This window comes from Pelodiscus sinensis, chromosome 9 (assembly GCF_049634645.1).
Source record: "Pelodiscus sinensis isolate JC-2024 chromosome 9, ASM4963464v1, whole genome shotgun sequence".
Classification (NCBI taxonomy): domain Eukaryota; kingdom Metazoa; phylum Chordata; order Testudines; family Trionychidae; genus Pelodiscus; species Pelodiscus sinensis.
This window is the reverse complement of record NC_134719.1, coordinates 60305982-60327202: the sequence shown is the minus strand read 5'-3', so window position 1 is coordinate 60327202 and position 21221 is coordinate 60305982. Positions and strand designations below refer to the sequence as shown.

At 44.8% G+C, this 21221-nt stretch overlaps 1 protein-coding gene across 14 annotated transcripts in view; it reads left to right on the top strand.

Annotated features, from left to right (window-relative positions):
• RASAL2 (RAS protein activator like 2) overlaps positions 1–21221 on the top strand; it is a 246919-nt gene that overhangs the window by 175438 nt on the left and 50260 nt on the right. For all 14 annotated transcript variants that reach the window (XM_075936872.1, XM_075936874.1, XM_075936873.1 and 11 more), the window contains one exon: positions 17533–17642. In XM_075936872.1, the coding sequence (XP_075792987.1) occupies positions 17533–17642 (110 nt within the window). The remainder of the gene's footprint in view (positions 1–17532; positions 17643–21221) is intronic.

The window sequence follows — 21221 nt, the reverse complement described above, 5'->3', positions numbered from 1 at the left end:
CCCATTGAATTGGGGGTGGAGTTTAAGATATCCTAACAAATCTAGCACTCAGTCTATTGATTCAGAGTGGCACTTTAATAGTACTGGCTGCCAAAAGACATGAATCAGCTGCCATAGATGATCATGGCGCATTTTCTAGGAGACCCAGGTTTTACCTTTCCACAAGATTTGATCTAAAATTAGTAGTCACGTAGACTTGAAAACCCAACGATGAGGTGATGAGTAGCCTAATTTCAGTATGCCCTAGGTAAGCAGGAGATTGCTTTGCAGTCTTCACATTGGGTATATCTTTTCTTGTCCATGAAAGAACTTTAGGTGGTGATGGCATGTATATTTTCCCTTTATCAGTGGAATGAATTAGAGGTCTGAAATGGTTAACAATTTATTTAAAAGCTAGAGATATTTTTCTCTGCACATGTGTGTTAATTTGTCTTAATTCTTCTGGCTGTTAGTTTCAATTTACCTTTTCATATAAGCAATCTGGCTTTTCTTGCCAACCTCTTTAGATTCCAATTGGGATACTAAAACCTACAGCACTAAGGCTTTTCTGTTGTTCTGATTAGTCTGAAAGAAGAAGGTTCTATCAAATCCCAAGTCAAGGTAAAATGAAGTGTTCTTTAATATTTCTCCAATAGTTAGACTTTGTTGTTGTTGTTTTTTTTAAAAAAAGGCAAAGTCCAACTCTCTTCTTTTAGAGATCTTTGTTTCTCTTCATTGTATGTAAGGATTTTTGAAAACTTGAAAATTTAAAATGCTTGTCTACATATATTTTGGGCCTTTTCTGTGTGTGTGGTGAGCACTGATTTCCCTTTGTGTTGTCGTCTGTGGAGTTGAGGCCAGTAGAGCTGCATTTTATTTGTGAGCCCCAATCACCTTCAAATCACTGAAAATCACCCAGAATACTCACAACTTTGAGAAGAATCAGTTTCGGCTAAATTCAGATACAGACCTGTTGTGCTTGTTTTGAGATGAAAATTGTCTCTTGCTTTTAATGTATAAATAAATGGTGAATTATTTAATTTTACAATCAATTTTTTGCCAGTATTAAGATGGATTCCGTTTTATTAAAGTTACTTTAATCTGAGCCAGAACTTTCAATGGTACATACTGGGAGATCACTGTCCAGGAGTAGTTATCCAAGCTTGGCTCCTTTGTCTTTCTAAAAGCCTCATAATGAGACCGAAAGTGTTGATACATGTTGAGGGATCACCTCTTCATTTTAAAAGAGGAAGTAAATTTTTTCACATTGAGATACAATTACAGAATGTACTTGTTACAACTTTATAAAATCCTAAAAACTTTTCTATATGCAATGAACCCCTTTCAGTTTTACCATAGTCAGAATGCAGATGAGTATCATGAGGATTTCTGGGAACTGTTGTAAGTCCTAGCAACTCTTACCTAACCCATCTGTATTGATAAGAAATTCCACTGAGTCTGATAAGTTTGAATGTATTGCAGTGTTCTGTGTCTGCTGCTTACCTATAAATCACACACAAGTTTTGGAGAAGCCGTGTACCAAAACCCTTAATGTTGGCCTGGGTTTTTTGCTTTTTATTTCCATACTTGTCACTCTTTACTCTCCTTCTCAAATGCTTTTTCTTCAGTTGCTTTGTATTGTCTCTGAATTCAGGTAGTTGTTAAGTCTTCAAAAGTATTTCTTTTCACTTATTTTTTTTTCTTCAACACTCACTCTTCCTTCCTGTGTGTCAACTTTTCCAAGTTAATTTTTCTTCTAATGCTGCTTTGGGTACATCTTACTTTCCTCTTTCCTTCTTGCAGTTGTGATATGGTTTTGAGGTAAAGAGGTGCCAGAAGTTGTCCACCCCCTCTCCTTTTAGTAGTACAGGCAGTCCCCGGGTTACATGGATCCGACTTACATTGGATTCCTACTTACAAACGGGGTGAGGCAACTCCACACTAGCTGCTTCCCCCCAGCAGACCAGGGAGATGCAAAGCTAGCACCCGCCCCCAGCTGACCAGGGAGACGCAGAGCGGCTTTTCTCAGTAGACACCTCAGCTTGAGAATAAAGGACTGAGGGAAGTGAGGTGTGGGAGAATAAAACTGAGCTCTGGAGAAATGTTTGGCTAGAGTTTCCCCTACAATATGTACCAGTTCCGACTTACATACAAATTCAACTTAAGAACAAACCTACAGTCCCTATCTTGTATGTAACCCGGGGACTGCCTGTAAACAGCAAAAAGTAAAAGCTATTGTTGCCACTTGTGCTCCCCTGTTGCCCTAACCACCTGTGTAACTGTGGGCTTGCTATTATCTTCCTGATTTGTATATAAAAGACAACAGCCTGGCTGGTTTCTGTAGGTTTTTCTCTGAATATGCAATCTCGTATGCTGTGGTTGTTATCAGGCCACAGTAAAGATGAGATGAGACCGGCCTGTGTTTCACACCAACTGCTGGATGCTGCAGCTCTCTAATCTCATTAAGTTAATGGCTTGCTGGTAAAAGTCAGAGCATTTATAAGCAGAGATGGGCGCAGACCAAAAATGTTGAATTCAAACACCCTTCTAACTTTGTGGATTGGGTCCAGCTCTACTAATGAATAGAAATCCCCTCTGGAATAATCTCTTGATTCACATTAAGTTTTTCCTGGCACCAGAAGGGCTAGATCTAAGAGGGGGTAAATGGCATAAGTATTATAGAAGTGCACTATCAGTGGTCTGGGAATAGAAGGTGTGGCTTTCATAGTATTAAGTTACTTGTGAGTTTTTCTTCATCTTATAGCTACTCATTTTTAGACAAGAAGAGCACAGGAACAGAAAAGCACCTGGTTTTGTTCTTCAGTCGTTGATACTTGCCCGGCACATTTGAGGGGGCAAGCCAGCAACCTGTGCCTTGTGCTTTTTCAATGAGGCTTTGCTCCTGGCTTGTGGGTTTGGTTTTGGGTGGAAGAGGGGAAGGGCAGGGCAGGTAGAGTTATTCCAAGATTTTGAAAATAAATTACATTTACAGTTTGCCAAGCTTCTGTTCTCTCAGGTAAGCTATTTCAAACTCTTACTCGTGATAGAACATTGATTTCCGGTACATTCTATGTGGCTTTTCCTTTTAAACTCCAAACGGTGGTAAGCAAACAGAAAAAAGCATCGACTTCATATGACCGTTAATGGGCCTTTGTCCAGAGTTTGGAGTTTTGATTTACAAATGCATGATGCAGTGTAAGTGAACATTCTTTCCAAGAAAAGTTTGTTGTTGTTTTTTAAATAATCGCTTCACCAGTGGTCGTTGGGAATGGTTTTATTTAAAGGGTTGGCATGTAAACTTCAGGAAATGCAGTTTCTCTGCCTCCTATATATGCATTTGAAATCATGTTCTTCCATGAAAACTTACTGTTGGGTAATCTCAGTAATAATGCATACGCATTCTTTGGTTTCCCCATATCAGTCAGCCCATGCTGACTTGAGTATATGGAATGTGGTTGTCTTGTTTATCTCCCATAAGAGGGAGTGAAGTTGGATTCTGCTGATATTGGCAGGGCACTACAGAAGGGATAAGCAAAAGCTTGCGTTTAGAGATAAGAACTGTTAGTGTTTGGTCTTTTCTTCCTTCCCGTTCCCCCAAATATGTTAGTGTTAGGTTACTTGGGTTTCCCCCTGGACTCAGAAGTGTTACTGCTCACTCCACAATTGCCAAACAATTTTTTTGGGGGGGGAGCGAGGCACAAAATGTTGGAAAAAAATGCAGCTTTAAATAAACCCACTGAACATTTGTGCTAAGCAGTTAGAAAGGCTGATAGAACTGATCCACCACCCGGCGTGGTGGTAGATGCGTAGGCAACATACCAGCTTTCCTCTCCTACGTATGCACTGTGTTTTGTCAGTGCAAGTCAGTCTTCCAGAACCACATCTGCTGTTTCATTACTGAGCCATTGTATCCCTCTGACAACACCACCATCCCTTCCTTGCTATTCCATTTGAACTGGGGAGTAGGCGAGAAGATGAGAACACCAAAATATTGAACCCCCAGAAGTGACAGGACAAAGGTGTTAGTAACCCATTGCAAAAACCGGGTCCTTCACCAACACCTCGCTGGTTTTGGCTAGTTTTGTTGATTTATTAAAATCAGTACAGATATTATATGACTCAGTAACATACGTGGGCACTTTGGGGGGGAAAATAGAGGAAAAACAGACTTGATGGCACACACAAATATGAGCTCAGCAGGGCAGGGTACAGCCTCTGAAATAAATGAAATGATCTACGTGGGAACCCTGTATGAATAGTGATGGGATTGGCTTCTTTGGTTTGTCTCTGGTTCAGAATATAATTGGATAGACAGGAACAGTGCACTTTATAAGAGTCCTGCTAAATTGAACAAAAGACACTGCAGCCAGCCTAACCGAAGGTCAAAGCGTGATGAGATCTGACTGCTACTCAGATTCATATCTTGTGCCATTACGAGACCACTGATTGTCTCAGGAGCATTGCTCCATTACAGTCAGGTTGCAAGGCTGGAACAAGTCTTTGCTCGTGTTTGGCCATGTTATCCTAAGAGAGTGGTCTCGATCTTTTAAAGCAGGAGATCACTTTTTTTTAAAGCAGGAAATCCTGCCCCTGCTCACTCTATCCTCCCTCTCTTGCCCCTCCTCACTCACTTTCATCAGGCTGGAGCAGAGGTTTGGCGTGCAGGCTCTGGTCTTGGATTAAGGGATCTAGAGTATGAGAGGGGCTCTGAGCTGCTCCTGGGGCAGGCAGTTGGGATGTAGGAGGGGTTCTAGGTGCAGGCTCTGGGATGGCGTTTGGATGCAGGAGTGATCAGAGTTGGGACAGGGCTTGGTGTGGAGGAGAGGGTTCATGACTGGGGTAGAAGTTCGGGATGTGGGCTCCAGCTGCACTGCTTATCTCAGGTGGCTCCTGGGTGATGGTGCAGTGGGGTTAAGTCAGGTTCATCCCTGCCCTGGCCCTATACCATGCCCTAAAACAACTAGCAAACTCCATCCCAAGTCCTTGTGCCCCCTCTCTACTTTGTGGAGAAAAGATACAGAGTGGGAGGGGGCACCTTGACATCAGCATTCCTTCTCTCCTTTCCCTGCCCTGCCCTGCACAGAAAGCAGGAGGCTCCAAGGCAAAGGGCAGGAGGCTACCAGGGGGAGGGGCAGCTGAAGCGCTGGCACTTGATAGCCTCTTGGCCAAACCAGTCAGGATCACCTGTCAGAGGTTCCAAGATCTATCAGTAGATCCCGATCGACTGGTTGGTGACCATTCTGAGTACACATTATTAATTCTGCATTAGTGCCAATGCAGGAGTTGGAGTTGGAGTTGTTGACCTAATGTTAGTGTATCAAGGCAGCACAAGATTCCCCTGTGCCCCAATATTCTTAATAAAAAATCATCGGACTGAACTTGAACTTCTTCCTCCATATTTGAATCTTCGCTTGCTTTTTGTTCTGCTTTCTCACCATAACACCCATTCTTTAAATTTACTCTTGATATTGATAGAATGTTTGGGGTTTTGAGCTTTCACCCATTTCCCCAAGTGTTTTGTATAGTGGGAAGGACTTACGAGCTACTTCCAAGAGCCTCATGGCGTTTTCACCTTTCTCTTCATTCTGGTTTGCTGTTATTTATAGACTCACAGGCATTAGAGATCTGTATCCCCCTGCAATAAAGATTAGCTCTTTACAGTCAGTTCTCCAGGGCTGGGTCAAGAGATACTGTGCCAAGGTAGCAGAAATACTAAGGGATCTGAACAGGAAATTTTTCCTTGTATTTAGCCCAAAATTCTTTGTTTAATTATCCCTGTAGGCCACTTGTTAACATTCCACTCTCTCTTTGGTTTCACATTGTCCAAGCAAGTATTGATATCGTCAGTTACTGTATCCCCTACTGTTAGGGCAGAGTTGCGCCGAGCAATACAATACCATAGTGATAGAAATGTAGCCGTGTTAGTCTGGTGTAGCTGAAGCAAAATGCAGGACAATGTATCACTTTAAAGACTAACAAGATGGTTTATTAGATGATGAGCTTTCCCACTTTGTCTGGCCCACAAAAGCTCATCATCTAATAAACCATCTTGTTAGTCTTTAAAGTGCTACATTGTCCTGCATTTTAATACAATACCATGTTGTTTTTAATGTGTCCTCTCTAAATCAGGCTTTCCAGCTGCTTTTTTATTTCATTTTTCTTGCTCCTCTCTGATTTCCTCCAATTCACTAGCATATTTTGAGTATTACCTTGCCCAGATCTGTAGGTGGTGGTCTCTATTTATAGCCCTTGCAGATCCTTAAGTTCATTTCTCTGTCCTCACTGGCATTACTGCTTGTTTCTCAAGGACTTTTCTTCAATCATTCATTGATTTTCTAACTTACTTTCTTTAGGATTCTGGAACACACACCATGTTGTCCTACTGTTGTGTTTTTTTTAATAGTTTGTATTTTATTTGCAAACTTCTTGTTATTGCCTAATTTCTCATACCTCTCTATCTGTCTTGTTAAAAACAAGGTTTTACATTTTTCCTCATAGGTGTTTATTTTCATGTTTATTAATGGACCTAGCTTCTTAACAGGACTTTTCCTCCTTAGTCAATGTATAAAAGCCCTTCCAGTTCCCCCTTTGCCTCTTCGGATAGCACTAACTCATTCTGGACTTTTGCTTTCCTTGTCTTCCTTCACAAACCTGAAGTGTGACTCCAGCCTTGTTTTGGACCCTTCGCATTTCTAGTCCACTGAAGACTTCAGTTCTCACTCTTTTTGAGCTTGCCATGTTAAAGTTGCAGAGGCTGCCCCCATTAGGGTTGCTACCTTTCTACTGCACAAAACCAAACATCCCTACCCTGAGGCCTCACCCCCCCTCACTCCATCCCCGCTCTCTCCCCTACTCTCGCTTACTTTCACTGGGCTGGGGCAGTAGGTTGAGGTGTAGGAGGGGTTTGAGGGCTCCTCCTGTGAGTGTAAGTTCTGGGATGGGATCAGGGATGAGAGGTTTGGGATGTAGGAGGGGCCTCCAGGCTGGTGGTCCCGCTGGCAGAAGGCTTCATTTTGGGCTCTGCAGTATAACACTCTCTAAGCGTCATACTGCAGATCCCGCAGTGTGTAACTGTGTAACCACTAGGATTTTTAGCAGTTACAAGGTTACCTTGTTAAACTTTTACGCTAGTTGGGGGGCAGGAAGAGGCTTAGGGCTGGGGCAGACGGTTGGAGTATGGGATGTGTGTGAGGGCTCTGACTGGGTGTGTGCGCTCTGGGGTGGGATTTGAGTTGCAGGAGGGGACTCAGGGCTGGGGCAGGGATTGGGGCGCAGACTGTGGGATGGAGTTTGGGTCCAGGGGACAATTCGGGGTTGAAGGTATGGGGTCCTGGTGGAATTTACTGAGGCTCCCAGGAAGCAGCTGCTAGTTCCCTGCAGCCCTAGGCACATGGGTGACCAGAGAGGTTCCATCTGCACTGCCCTCGCGCCTGCAGGTGCTATTCCCACAGCTTCTGGTTGCAGTTCCTGGCCAATGGGAGTTGCAAAGCCAGTACTTGGGGTGGGGACTGCAGTAGGGATGTTAAATTTAGTTTAATCAACTAATCGACTAGTCAGTGGATTTTCCATCAATTAGTCGATAAGCGGGGAGCGACAGTGGGGTTAGCTCCTGAAGCTCAAATTTAAACGGCAGAGCTGCAGCAGGGTTAACTTTAAATGTATTTAAAAGGCTGGTGTGCAGCAGGGAAACCCTGCGTGAGCTGGGAATCAGCTGTCCCGGCTCGCGCTGGGTCCCTCCTGCTGTGCTTTAGCCTTTTAAATGTATTAAGAGCCATCTGCTCTTAATACATTTAAAAAGCAGAGGTGCAGCTTCTGGGACTGGGCATGAGCCAGTAATCAGCTGATTCCCAGCTCACACCTGATCCCCACTACTCCCCTGTCCCCCCAGTACCAGCTCCTGTTCCCGCATCCCTTGCTGCATCTGACAGAGGCAGCAAGGGGTGAGGGAAGCAACTAGTCGAGGGACTTGTCGACTATCCAATAAGTTTTTGCTTATTGAATAGTCAACTAATTGTTTACACGCCTAGACTGCAGGGACCTGGCAGCTGCTTCTAGGAATCACACAGATCCATGGTAGGTAGGGAGCCTGCTTTAGCGGCCTCTGACCAAACTTTTAACAGCCTGATTGTTGGTGCTAACCAGAGCCACCAGGGTCCCTTTTTAACGGGTGGGGGGGCGGCAGAGGTTGGTTGAAAACTGGATTCTTGGCAACCCTACTGCCCCTTATTCTGCATGTTTTAAATTTTGCAAGATAACTGAACTGCTGAACCTTGATTATGATAGTTTATCATTCTCTAGTCTTTCTCCACACTCACATTTTAATACAACCTTCCTCTGTGCCATGCTCAATATCCTTTAATTTCCAGCAAATTGCTTTTATGAAACGTAATGCTCTTACGCATGTACTGTTGTGTTCTTTGGACATGTTCCTTTCTATGCTCAATTACACTTTACTCATACAAATTGACAAACCAAAACAAATGCTTTCTCCATTTTATTCTCATTCTTTCCTTTGATAGTGGCCAATACCAAATAATTCAGAGGAAGGTTCAAATAATGCACCTGGTCAAGTGCGCAGTGCTATGTGACTGGAGAGAAATTCCTTCCTGAGTCACCTTGCACCTTGAAGCATGAGGATTTCTCCGTGTCTTGTTATTTTTAAACCTGTCTGATGTAACTGCAAACGTTATTCCTACTTACATGAAAGTGTAATCCTTTTTTAATCTTGCTGAAACATTTGTGTCTCTAATATCTTGTGGCAATAAATTTTCAAGCTGATTATAGAAAGCGTGAAAAAAAATCTCCTGTTTCGCATTTTTAAATTTGATGCCTCTCAGATTTCAGATTTATCCCTTGTTTTGTGTTATGCAACAGAAAGAATAGGGGGAGCACAATTAGCTTTTATTCATGTTTTTGTGTATCTCTAATCCCATTTGATTTTTATTTCTAAACCAAATAATCTTAGTCTTTCTAATCAAGCTATATAAGTAAATCCTTTAACTCTCTGCCTCTAATCAAATTTGTTTTACTTATTTTGGCTCTTTTTCCCCCCTGGCATTGTCTGTTATTGAGTTGATATAACCAGACTAGAATGCCTTATTTAGAGAGAGGAAGTCCTGATGCATTTATATAAGACCATTTTATATTTTCTTTATTACATTTTATCTTTTCCCAGCACATTCAAAATAAAATAAAAGATTTTCTAGGTATCTTCACTGAGGTGTCCTCGGATGATTTCTACTGCCCGATCTTTTTCTGGATAAGTTTAAATCTCATTTGTAATCTGTCATAATTTGTTTTTTGCCCAGTAATGTAACAGATGGTGGGGCTGATCTATCTTTCTGTTGCCTGATAGGTTAGCTTTTATTAGGACTCCTAGAATCTCTCATAGTTTTCTAATATGTTAGTAACCTAAATAACTTGTCAGAAAACATCTCAATAAGGAAAAGTTCTATGTTCTATGAGGAAAAGTGAGCCTTACTATACAGGGTACACATTCCTGGAGAACCCTCCACTATTAACTTCCTGCCACTTTGAGAACTGGCAGATTTCTCCTACCCTTCGTTTTCTGTGTCTATGTGACGGGGAGAGCGGACCCTGCACTGAAGAGGGGGCGGGGCTAAGACTCTGTGGGCGGAGGAAGTCCTGCCCCTTTTCCCAGACTTGGCATTTTCCAAGTGCTAGAGCAGTATAAGAAGCAGCGGAGCAGCTCAGTCGGGGGGACTGCCAGAGGGGAAGGAGCTCAGGCCAGAGCTCCTGAACCGCCCCTGCAGCCGCCGCCATAGAGCTGCCCCTGGAGCAGTGACCCGAGCAGCAGCTGCAACAGCAACCCCGGCAGCAGTCACCCCCTAGAACAGCGACCCCGGCAGCAGCCACTTCAGCCACAGCTCCAGCGACAGCCCCGCCCAGGGAGGCCATCCACGAGGGTCAGACATGCTGAGCGATGCCCCAAGAGCTGAGCAGTGCCGGGAATGGTAGGAACTGGCCCAGGACGGAGGATTGTCCTCCGGGAGCTCAGTGCACTTCGGCCAGAATCCCCACTGAGCAAGCAGTGAAATCCTCCACTGCCAACAGTGGGGCTGGGACCTGGTACAGTGGGAGGGCCTGGGTCCCCCGAGCTCCTCACCCCCGAGTACTCTGCTCCCTAACAACTTGGGGAGACCTACCAGTGGACTAGGCTTCTAGGCCAGAGTAACTCCGAGAGAGAGGAATGTTTGGGACTAAGCCTGCAGGGCCGTATTTACCCTGGTTAGCGGGCACGGTACTTCATGGCCGTATTTACCCTGATAGAGGGGGATTGTGTTTGGGACTAGGCCTACAGGGCCGTATTTAACCTGGTTAGAGGGAACTGTACTTTGGGACTAGACCCATATGGCTATATTTGCCCTGCGAAAAGGGGACATTGACCCCGACTTTGGGCATCCCGACTGTTGAGGAGTCCTGCCCCTCGACACTCTTCAATAGATTTTTAGCATATAACAGAACTCTTCACCTTGGTTTCTAAGCTTTCTCAATAGCCTCATTTGGAAAAAAAAAAAAGTTCTGCTTTTCAGTCCATTTAGTGGCAGCTAGGAAGCATTTCTAGGGGGGCAGCAATAACTACTTCTATCGCTGATCCCATAATTCATCCAATTTGTAAACCTCTGAGCCTGCGGTGGGAAGAGCCCAACAGTCACGCCTAATCACCAGTTTCCTGTGTGCTGCTGTTGTGATTGTTATGGCTAGTGATAATGTGCTGCTGCTGCTACTACAACACCAGGAATTAATTTGGCACTTTCCCGGCATGTCAGAGGCAGCATCCCGGTCTTAAAGAGATTATAATTTTACATCCAAATGTGGTGAGTCTCTTTTACGTCCAAAAATGTTGTGTGTTGAGTCTCCCGGACACCCTTTCCACCCTGACTTCCCTGCTTCTACATCTGTGCCGACAATGTGCTTTAGTGGATAACTCACATTACTATTACACGCAGCTTGTTGGCTGCTGTGGAAGTTGCTAAGAGAAGGATTATTTGTTATGCACAAACTCTTCTCCCTGACGTGAAAACCGTGTATGTCTGTAATGTGCAGGGCTGTCCCTGGGGCAACCCGCCCTCCATCACTGCGGTGAAGCAGAGCAACCTGGCTGGGAGGTGGTGCGGAGTGGAGTAGGCTGCCTGGGTCACTCTGTTTCCCACAGTTCCCACTGCCACAGTGAGTGCAGGAGGCCCCGATCCCTGCTGCCAACCCACGCCAGACCCTCTCCCCCCCCAGGTAATCCCTTAGGCTGCCCTGAATCCTGTAACCCAGTGGTCCCCAACGTAGTGCTCACAGGTGCCATGGCGCCCGCTGGGGCATTTGTGTGCCCGCCTAGTGACCAGGGCCAACCCGAGCCAAGTGACCAGGGCCGGCCCAAGCCATTTTTGCGCCCCAAGCCCTGGACGCCCGACACATGCTCGGCCCCCACCCCCACCCGGCCCGGCAGCCCCAAGAGGTTGGGGACCACTGCTGTAGCCTAACCTTAATATAGAGCCTCCATAGGACGGCTCTGGTAGCGCGTAGTAAAGAATTTTTGTTCATACCATTTTGTCTGTGAAGTTGGTTGTTTGGGCATTCAGATCCTGCTCCCCTTGGGCTTGTCCCCTGGTATACTGAGATACAGGAGAGCCAGTGTCCTATTTTGCAGTACTCCACTGATGCTGCTATAAGTGATGCGTTGTTGTGTTTTACAGCTATCACTACATGTCTTTCGTTTGCCACTGAAAACTGAATTTGTGACGTTCCACTTGATTCACCACTTCTAAGCCCTGGTTTACACCTAAAATGTAGATCAAACGAGCTACATCACTCGGGGCTGTGAAAAATGTTGTGCCCAGCATGACATAGATTGACCTAATCCCCGTCGTAGCTACAAGTAGGGTTGCTAGGTGTCCGGTATTCTACTGGACAGTCTGGTTTTTGCACCCTCTGTCCAGTAAAAAAAATTCAGAAAATACAGGATATGTGCAATGTCTGGTATTTTCTGTTTTTCCAGCTGGGCGCTGGATGGAAGCCTGGCGGGGGTGGGAGTGTGGCTGGGAGGCAGGGCCGAGATCGTCACTGGGAGCCTGTGGTAGAGTGCAAAAGCCTGGCGGGGGCTTCTGCATGCAACCAGAGCCTCTCAGCGCCGATCGCAGCCCCGCCTCCCAGCCAGGAGCCTGTGGTTGCGTGCAGAAGCCGGGCGGGGGGAGTAGCTGGGAGTCCTAGCCATTCCCCCCACCCCCGCCAGGCTTCTGCACACAAACAGAGGGAGTCCCAGGCTGGGAGCCCTCAGCTGATTGCATCTGAGGAGGAGTGACGCCTTGGAGAGGAGGAGAAGCCCCGTCTCTGTTCCCGAGCGCTGGTCAAGGGCGTAGTGGCACCGTGGTCCAGGAGAGAAGCCCACAGGTGCTTTGTGGTTGCGTTTAGGCGCCTTCCATGGGCTCTCGGCCAAAACTGACTGGGGTGGAATTTCTGCTTCTTCCCACTGGGACACCTGAAGACCTGGCTATGGGGGAGTCACCTTCCTACCCATGGTTCCCCCCCCACCTCCCCGTTCTGCCATTGTGTTGCCTCGGGGTCTGCCTCTCTCTGCTTTGGGTAGCAGGCAGCTGCCTTGCAGAGCAGGCTCTGCTGCTTCCCTCTTGTTCCCAGCTTTGTGGCTCTTTGTAGTAGAGCTCTTCGGTGTGGGTGGTTTTTTTTTCTCTTTCTCAACAAATTTTTAGCCCGTGTGTTCAGTATTTTTTGGGAGACCATCCAGCAACCCTAGCTGCAAGTAGATGGATGAAAGAATTCTTCTATCAGTCTGGCTGCTGAATGCTAAAGAGAAGGTTACCTGCTTACGTGGAAATTTTCCTTCTGTCCATTTAGGAAGTGTCTGTGCAACCATGCTGGAGTGACACAGCTGCAGTCATGGAGCTGTGCACCTCCAGCCAATGTAGTGTAGACCTACACTCATCTGAAGTGTTGAAGCAATGTCTAGAGAGACTGATGAGGGCAGAGCTCTTGCACAGTTATCCTTTTCCTGTTTGAGTCCTTAAATGTCAGCATTTATATAGTTCTGTTCATCTTTAGAGTGCTTGCATCTAATTCATCTTTGCAGACACCCTGGTATGTTGTTAATAAAGTAGTGACATGCTTGTATTGTTACAGTTGAGGTAATAAGACGTGGGTTTTTTTTCAACCACCAATGGAAACGTTCCCATGAAACCTAAACTGTTTTTTTAAAAGGCACATTCCCCTGCAGTGTTTGAAACCCAGGCATTTCCTCATGCTAGGAAATGAGAACCAAAAATTGCCTGTTTTCAATTGTCTGTGTTCGGGTAAGTGCTATAAATATAACTAGCATAAATAGTCAAAGAGAGTTTTAGTCTTTCTGCTAATAATGTACCTGCAAAGGTACTACTGAGAGTGTTGACAAGGGATTTTTTTTTCCCTAAAAATGATTTTGACTGGACAGTGTCTCTTTAAATATACTGTTGAACTCAGGGAAAATAAAAATTTGTTTTGGTGGCATTTGTGTTTTAAAAGATTTAGCGTTTGCTGTAAATATATGCTGGCTACCCTCTCCCCTTTATTTTTGCATTCCACATTTCGAAGGATTTCTTTTAGCATAGAAACATAAAGGTCAAAAATCTCATCTCTCTATTTCTGGCATGTGTGAATTTTTCCTGCTGCTTCCAATTTATTCATCTCCTGTCATCAGCCCTATGTGATTCCATAGCAAATTACAGAGAGCAACTTAAGATGCAAACAGTTTAATGTGTTTTCAAGAAAAAAATCCCAGTATGCTTGCATTTTTCTATTTTTATTTTCTTTTCTTTTTTCAGACAGCACTCACACATCTAGATATCCTGAAAATTGCCATTTATTACCCACATTTAGATAGCCGTATTTGACCAGTTAACACGTATATTTTGCTCAGTAAAAAAGTCTGTTCTCCCTCTAAATGTGTGATGAGATGCTAAAAATGTTTATAAACACTAACCAGAGTTAACAGTTGGGATCCATCTCTGCTGGGAACAGAGTCACTTCACTTTAAAAATGTTTTGGGGCCCCATCCTGACTAGGGATGTAATAGTGTAGTTGATTAACCGATAAGTAAAAGCTTCTAGGTTAATGCTGTATAGACTATATGCTCACGCTGGGTCCGGTAGCTCAGCCTCGCCCCCTCTCCCCCCCTCCCCCGAGAGGGGCTCCAATGTGCTCAGGCCCCCCTCCTGAGGAGCCCCTTGCCAGTCTGCACTGCTACCTCTATATCAGTGTGGGGTAACAGGCAGCGAGTTCATGAGGGGAGCTGGTTTTTAAACCGGCTCCCCAAACAGACCAGCTCCCGCCTGAGCACAGAGTAGCAAGGGGCTCCTCAGGACTGGGGCCGGAGCGCATTGACTGCCGGCCCCACCTCCGGGGACTATAGAATAGTTGAGTAACCAGTTCATAAGGTTAATCGATTATTCAATTAACCCATAGTTAACATCCCTAGTTCTGACTCCTGTCAGGTCAGGAGGCCTGTCTAGTTTGTTGCTACGGGGGCGGGGCAGTGTGTGGGTCATGGCGCAGCACAGCAGAAGTGTTCGGCTTCACAGTGTCTTCACTTTGAACATGTCTGCCTCTTCCAGTTTCGGAGAAGGGAAAAAGCTTCCCCCTTTTCTCCAAGATTTCTCAAGGAGCATATTAAGTAGCTGTCCCGTATCCACTAACCAACTTTGTGGGGTGCTGCCTGGTAAGGATCACCCCTAATCTGGGGGCCAGCCAGCCTCAGATGCAGTGGCAGATGCAAGAAACAAACTTCCAGCATAGCAATCATTTCACTGAATAAGGGCCTGTGCAAGGCTTTGGGGGCACTCAGCCAGCTGCATTGGAGCAAGTTGTTGCCTGTTTTGGGTGGTATTGTATTAAGGATGAGGCAATCTCCTTCTGCTCTCAAAATCTTCATTCCAATTTTGGAAGAAAAAGGCAGGAGGAGAGTCTATTGTTAATCTGCTGCTTTCCTCATAGTTCCCTCAAAGAAGGCTGAATGAGCGAGAGACTATTGACCAGCTAAGTGCTAATGGAAGAACTGGGGGGTAGTAGGGATGTAATCGTGTTGTCGGTTAACCGATTAACCGATAAGTTAATGCTGTATACTACACGCATTTCCCTTCCCCCGCCCCAGTAAATTTTTTAGCAGGCTGGCCAGCAGCCAGGCTCAGTTCTAGCTTATGCCGGGTCCAGGACCTACCTCCTCTGTGGCTCTGCGTTTAAAGTGAATAAGGAGCTGGGCGGGCAGGCAGCCCAGCTCAGTCCCAGAGTTTGCGATGGGTCCGGGAGCTCAGACCACCCCATCTCCCCCGGACAGGGGCTGCCCCTTCCCCCGCATTGTTGCCTCTGATAAAGAGGCAGCAGCACAGGGCAACAAACAGCTGTTCTGCAAGAGGAGCTGTTTTTTTTTTTTAAACTGGCTCCCTTCACAGACTAACTCCCACCTGGCATCCCGCGCTGCTGTCAGCCCCGCCCTCAGGGACTATAGAATAGTTGACTAACCGGTAAGAATTCATGAGGTTACTCGACTATTCAATTAACTGATATTTAACATCCCTAGTGGGCGGTGAGGGAGAGGAGTTTTCTGCGGCTACGTCTAGACTACACGCCTTTTTCGAAAGAGGCCTTTTTGAAAGATACTTTCGAGAAAACCTCTTTCGAAAAAGACCGTCTAGACTAGAATCAGTACTTTCGAAAAAGCAAGCCGCTTTTTCGAAAGAGAGTACCCAGGCAGTCTAGACGCTCTCTTTCGAAAAAGCACAGTTTGCACACTTTTGAAAAAAGGCATTCTTCCTCATAAAACGAGGTTTTCCGCAGTCGAAAAAACTGACACGTTCTTTCGATTTACTTTCAAAAGAACGTCAAGGAGTCCTGTGGCATCTTATAGACTAACAGACGAAGCATAAGCTTTTGTGGGCAAAGACCCACTTCGTCTGACAAAGTAGGTCTTTGCCCACAAAAGCGCATGCTCCAATACATCTGTTAGTCTATAAGGTGCCACAGGACTCCTTGTCACTTTTACAGATCCAGACTAACACGACTACCCCTCTGATACTTTCTGATACAAAGAACGTGGCAGCAGTCTAGATGCAGGTAAAGATTTTTAGAAAAAAGGCCACTTTTTTCGAAAAATCCCTGTAGTCTAGACACACCCTGTGAGTTTGAGTGGCAAACTCTCTTGGCCTGAAACGCTCCTCTGCATTAGGAAATGAACTGACCCTGCCCTCAGTCCTTCATTGCAAGAGGCAGTGAGAGGAGGGGGCAAGAGGGCAACCAATGTGCGTTAGAAATTGGAGAGAGGGGAGGAGAAGTGAATTTTCAGCACCAGCGAGAGTGGAACCGTGTTGGACATCTCTTGTAAAACTCCCTTGACTTTGGCGATGAAGTTAGGCAGATTTCTCATACCTCACTACTTTTTTCCATCAGGTAATACAATTTTAACTTAGATGCATTTGATACATCCCAAGACGGCTAAGCCGAGCTGCAGTGAAACTTCTATGTGTAACTCTTTAATCGAGAAGAGAAAGAGGTGTTTCAACCAGTAAAATGTTGCTTAATCCTATTGGATTAAGGATTGCTACATTTGCATCGATTGGGCTGGGAATGTGTATGTGTTGGCACACCTTGGAAATAATGTGGCATGGTTTGCCTTAAAATGCATGCCATGTACTTAGTGCTTTACAGGATAGTGGATGAGATAAGATGAGCTAAAAAATACAGCGTATTTTCACTTAACAAAATACTTAGGTGTGGCTCCCACCTGTCTCCTTCACGCTCTATTTTAACTGATGGCTTTGTAATGTATGCCATGCAGTCACAATTTGGAAATGTCAAGTTACTACTCTTCATGCTATAACATCTTGTCTTATTGTGCAATAATTTTATTGTATCTAAGCAGGGTTCTTCCTGTTTGAGTTTTGTTGCAGGCAGAAGCACTTTTGGTTTATAAACTAGAGATTGACTGAAGACTCATTGTTCAGATCTGAGTTAGATTTAAGATTGGATTCAAGTGGGAGGTTGACTCAGGATTTCTGTTTGGATTCAGTGGGGCCGGAATCTTGTGAGTTAGTCAGGCTTTGAAAAATCTCAGCCACATCTAAACCAGAAAGTGAGACTTAGATGCAACTGAGGTGGGTGCATTGGACATTCGTGAGCAGATAAGAGGTGCCTACTAGTTTTGAATTCAACCAACAATTAAAAACATCAGGGCAGGGTGTGTAAAGGGAAATTGAACTCAGCTCCCTCAATCTAAAATTGTAATTCCTAATCCAGTGGTCCTTGGTGGCAGTCTTTTGTGCCATAGTGTCACTTCGTTAAGGTGTAACTGTAACACAGGTGCACTATTTACTCCTACATGAATATTTCTTGATAGTGAAATGGTGACTGAGCCTGCTGTTCATGGTGTAAAAGGATCCCTGGGCCAAATGTTCTGCGATCGCTGACTGAGTTAATTCACTGCCGCCTTTAGGTTCAGCACTGGTTTGGTCATTACGTGCGTCAGTTTCCCTTTTTTCACTTGCTTATGCCATTTCATTTTAGGGCTTCTTCAGCAAGCGTCTGAAAGGCTCCATCAAGAGGACAAAGAGCCAATCAAAGCTGGACAGAAATACGAGCTTCCGTCTTCCATCTCTCCGCAACGCTGATGACAGGTAGGATTCCCTGCACTGCCTCAGAAAGAGGCTGGTAGTTTCAGCTCAACTCTTTCAAAAGTGCCTGGCAAAAGATGTTAGTTGGAGTACGTGTGCCTGCAAGCTGGCAGAAATGAGGGTTAAGTTTCACAATACAATACTGTGGCCTGGTCTGCATTAGCAATTAACAACACTGCAAGCACTTCACAAATATCCCAGTGCAGTGCATCTCCATAGGGGTTGTGTGATGTACAGGCAGTCCCCGGGTTACATACAAGATAGGGACTGTAGGTTTGTTCTTAAGTTGAATTTGTATGTAAGTCGGAACTGGTACATATTGTAGGGGAAACTCTAGCCAAACATTTCTCCAGAGCTCAGTTTTATTCTCCCACACCTCACTTCCCTCAGTCCTTTATTCTCAAGCTGAGGTGTCTGCTGAGAAAAGCCGCTCCGTGTCTCCCTGGTCTGCTGGGGGGAAGCAGCTAGTGCGGGGTTGCTTCACCCTGTTTGTAAGTAGGGATCCGATGTAAGTCGGATCCATGTAACCCGGGGACTGCCTGTAGTTAGAGTGCTAATCCCTAACACAACCTGCACAGCAGAGCATCAGTATTGGAAATCCTAAGGTGTGTCTAGACTACATCCCTCTTTCAACAGAGGGATGTAAATTAGACACTATGAAATTGCAAATGAAACCGGGATTTGTATTTCCCGTGCTTCATTTGCATAATCACGCCCTGGCGCTCTTTCGAAAAAGCGCTACTTTGAAATTGAAACTGCAGTCTAGACACGGTTCTTTCAAAAATAGAAACCTTTTACAGGATCTTTCAAAAAAGGCTTCTATTATTTAAAGAACCGGGTCTAGACTGCGGTTTCAATTTCGAAATCGTGCTTTTTCGAAAGAGCGCCATGACATGATTATGCAAACGAAGCTTGGGAAATTCAAATCCTGGCTTCATTTGCAATTTCGAAGTATCTAATTTACATCCCTCTGTTGAAGGAGGGATGTAATCTAGACACACCCCTACTGGCGGCAAATACAACCATGTAGTTACCACAATGTTGTTGACCCCAACAATGTGAATTTCTCAAATAGAATCAAGGCCCGTTCTTCAGAACACTGGAAATTGGGGTTACAGCTCCCAAAATTCAGTAGCAAGTTTGATTAGACACACCTTGGCGCTCTCTGTCAATACAGCTAGGCTTGCTTTTTTTTTTGCTGGCGGCTTGGGAAGGGGAATATATTTTGCTATTACCTGCCTCAATTGCAGTTTTCCTAACACTGTTGGAAAGTGTCATGATCATCTTAATTGGAAGCCAGGCGGGTTATTTTTTATTCCATGAAGCCCAGTGATAGAGCTGGATTGAGTGATAAATAGGCTGCTCTCTACTTAGGACCCTGCCAGGGCTCTTTGACTCTACAACATTATTGTGTGTCTAATGCATTTTTGCTCTCTCTGCTGGGCTGAATTCATTGTGTGTGTCTGCCATGCTGCGCTGCTTCAGTCGATAGTGCTGCCTTCTCTGTCTAAAAAGCAGCACCATAAAATCACGAAGACAGCAAGGCTTCAGATGTTAGAGACCTTGTTAACTTTGTGAGTTATGGACAAACTGCTCACAGGATGTAACCAACAAAGTGGCTGATGTGCTGCTCCTTCAATCATGGCCATGTGACCCCAGCTGCTGTCACTAAAGGTCGGTCATAGACCCCTATTTTCAGAGACTTGTAACTCTACTATGAAAATTGTCTCCATAGACTTAAGCATGGTATATACCCAGTGATGCCCTGTTCTTAATGGGGAGGATTTTGCAAACTTTGTTGAATGTTTTCTGATGTAAAATCTCATACTCCTGAGTAGTGTAAAGCCTGCATTTGTGCTTCTCAGGCTGCACATGGTTTCAGCTGAGTGCTTTCTTGCTGCATGTGGATTGATAGACATTTGCTCTTACTGCCTAAGGAAAGCACTGTTTGCTAGGGATGGAAGGGGGTAATTGTATGTAACACCTGATACTTTGGTGTAGAAGTTGGCTACTCTACACACCCTGTGTTTTTCTCCTAGACAACAATATATGGGTTTTCAGCATGCAGACACGAGTGATCAAATAAACCTAAGCGACCCTTCTGCTCTCTTGGCAATGGTTTGCAAACTGGAAATTCTGTTTCAGGCTCTGATGGTATTTGGCACCATCCATCTGTTGTGTCAATGTGCCATGATCCTCTTAAGGTGCCTAGTGCTGGATTGAAAAATAATGGACCAGTGGACAAATGAATTGAGGTGTTCCAGTGATAGGGGGTGAGGAAGTGGAAAGCTGGAGAGGTAGATGCAAAGCATAGCAGCCTGAAAGGGAGGCTGGCTGGTGTGTCTGTCCTGATCTCGCTTGTCCCTTCCAGGCTCCCATGCCAACCATCCCCCTGACAGCACTGTCCTCAGACCTCTTACATTTATACCTCTTTTCCCGGCAGTCCACTTCCCACACATTTTTGCCACCTTTCCCCATTGTTGCATCAGTTATGCAGCTCCTGTTCCCAGACCTACTGTGCCTTGTGCCTGCACTAGAGATGTCACTAGGAGGGGGCCAGACAGTGCTAAGCCACTCCACTTTCTAATATCAGGTTTGGTGCACAGTGGGATCACAGCAGTCCTTTTTCTGGCTAGTGGCCAGAGGGCATTTTTGGCCTCTGTGACTTTGCCAGCTCTGGGACGTAAACATTGATTTTTTTTAAAATACATTTACACAAGAATTCTAAATAACTCCACAGGAGCTATCATAGGCATCCAAGAAATATAAACAGTGAGGACCAGTCCTTGTTCATTTGGAGATGGGACTAAGTTGGGTAGATAAAAGCCCAGCGTGAAGCACGAGCCATGAGAGAATAGTTAGGCTTCATCTGCCAAGAACAAAATTCACTTGAGTTCCTTTATTGCTATCAAGAAATTATCTGTTTGTGTAAGAGAGGAGTATTCTTTTGCTCAAAAGTGTATTACAGTTTCTTTTGACATCACAGATGCTCTGCCAATGCATTTGTAAAGTGCTCTGCTATAAGACTATGGGGGGGGGGGGGGGGGAAGAGTTCTGCTCCATTCTCTTTGGAAATAAATTGATGAGTGTTTATAGCAGTGCTAACCTCCTGGGCACCTTGTAGGGAAGAGACTGAATGTTTAATGGAGTTGTGTTTGCATTAGTGGCCTCTTATCCGGAAATGCACCACTGTAATACAGCATCTTTGAAAGTGTATAATTGTATACATTACTTTTCTAATGATACTTTATAAGTACAACCACAAAGGAAACTAAACCCCTCTGTACTATGAATCTTACCAATGATTTTTAGTGAGTTTCACTTTGGCGAAAGATCTGAGAAAACACAGTTGGGTGGTATGAAGAGAAAAGACAACTGAGATCTTACATGTGAACCAGGCATAAAAGATAGGAGAAGATAGATAAATGTGTGGGGGGGTGGAGGAGAGGATAATGAGGTGGGAGAAGGAGGAATTTTTAAAAAAATCTCAGCCTCTAAAACAGTACGTTTTATTCAGAGTTTATTTATTTAGTTTTATTCAGAGGACAAACAAGGGAGATGTAACCATTAAAACTATTATGT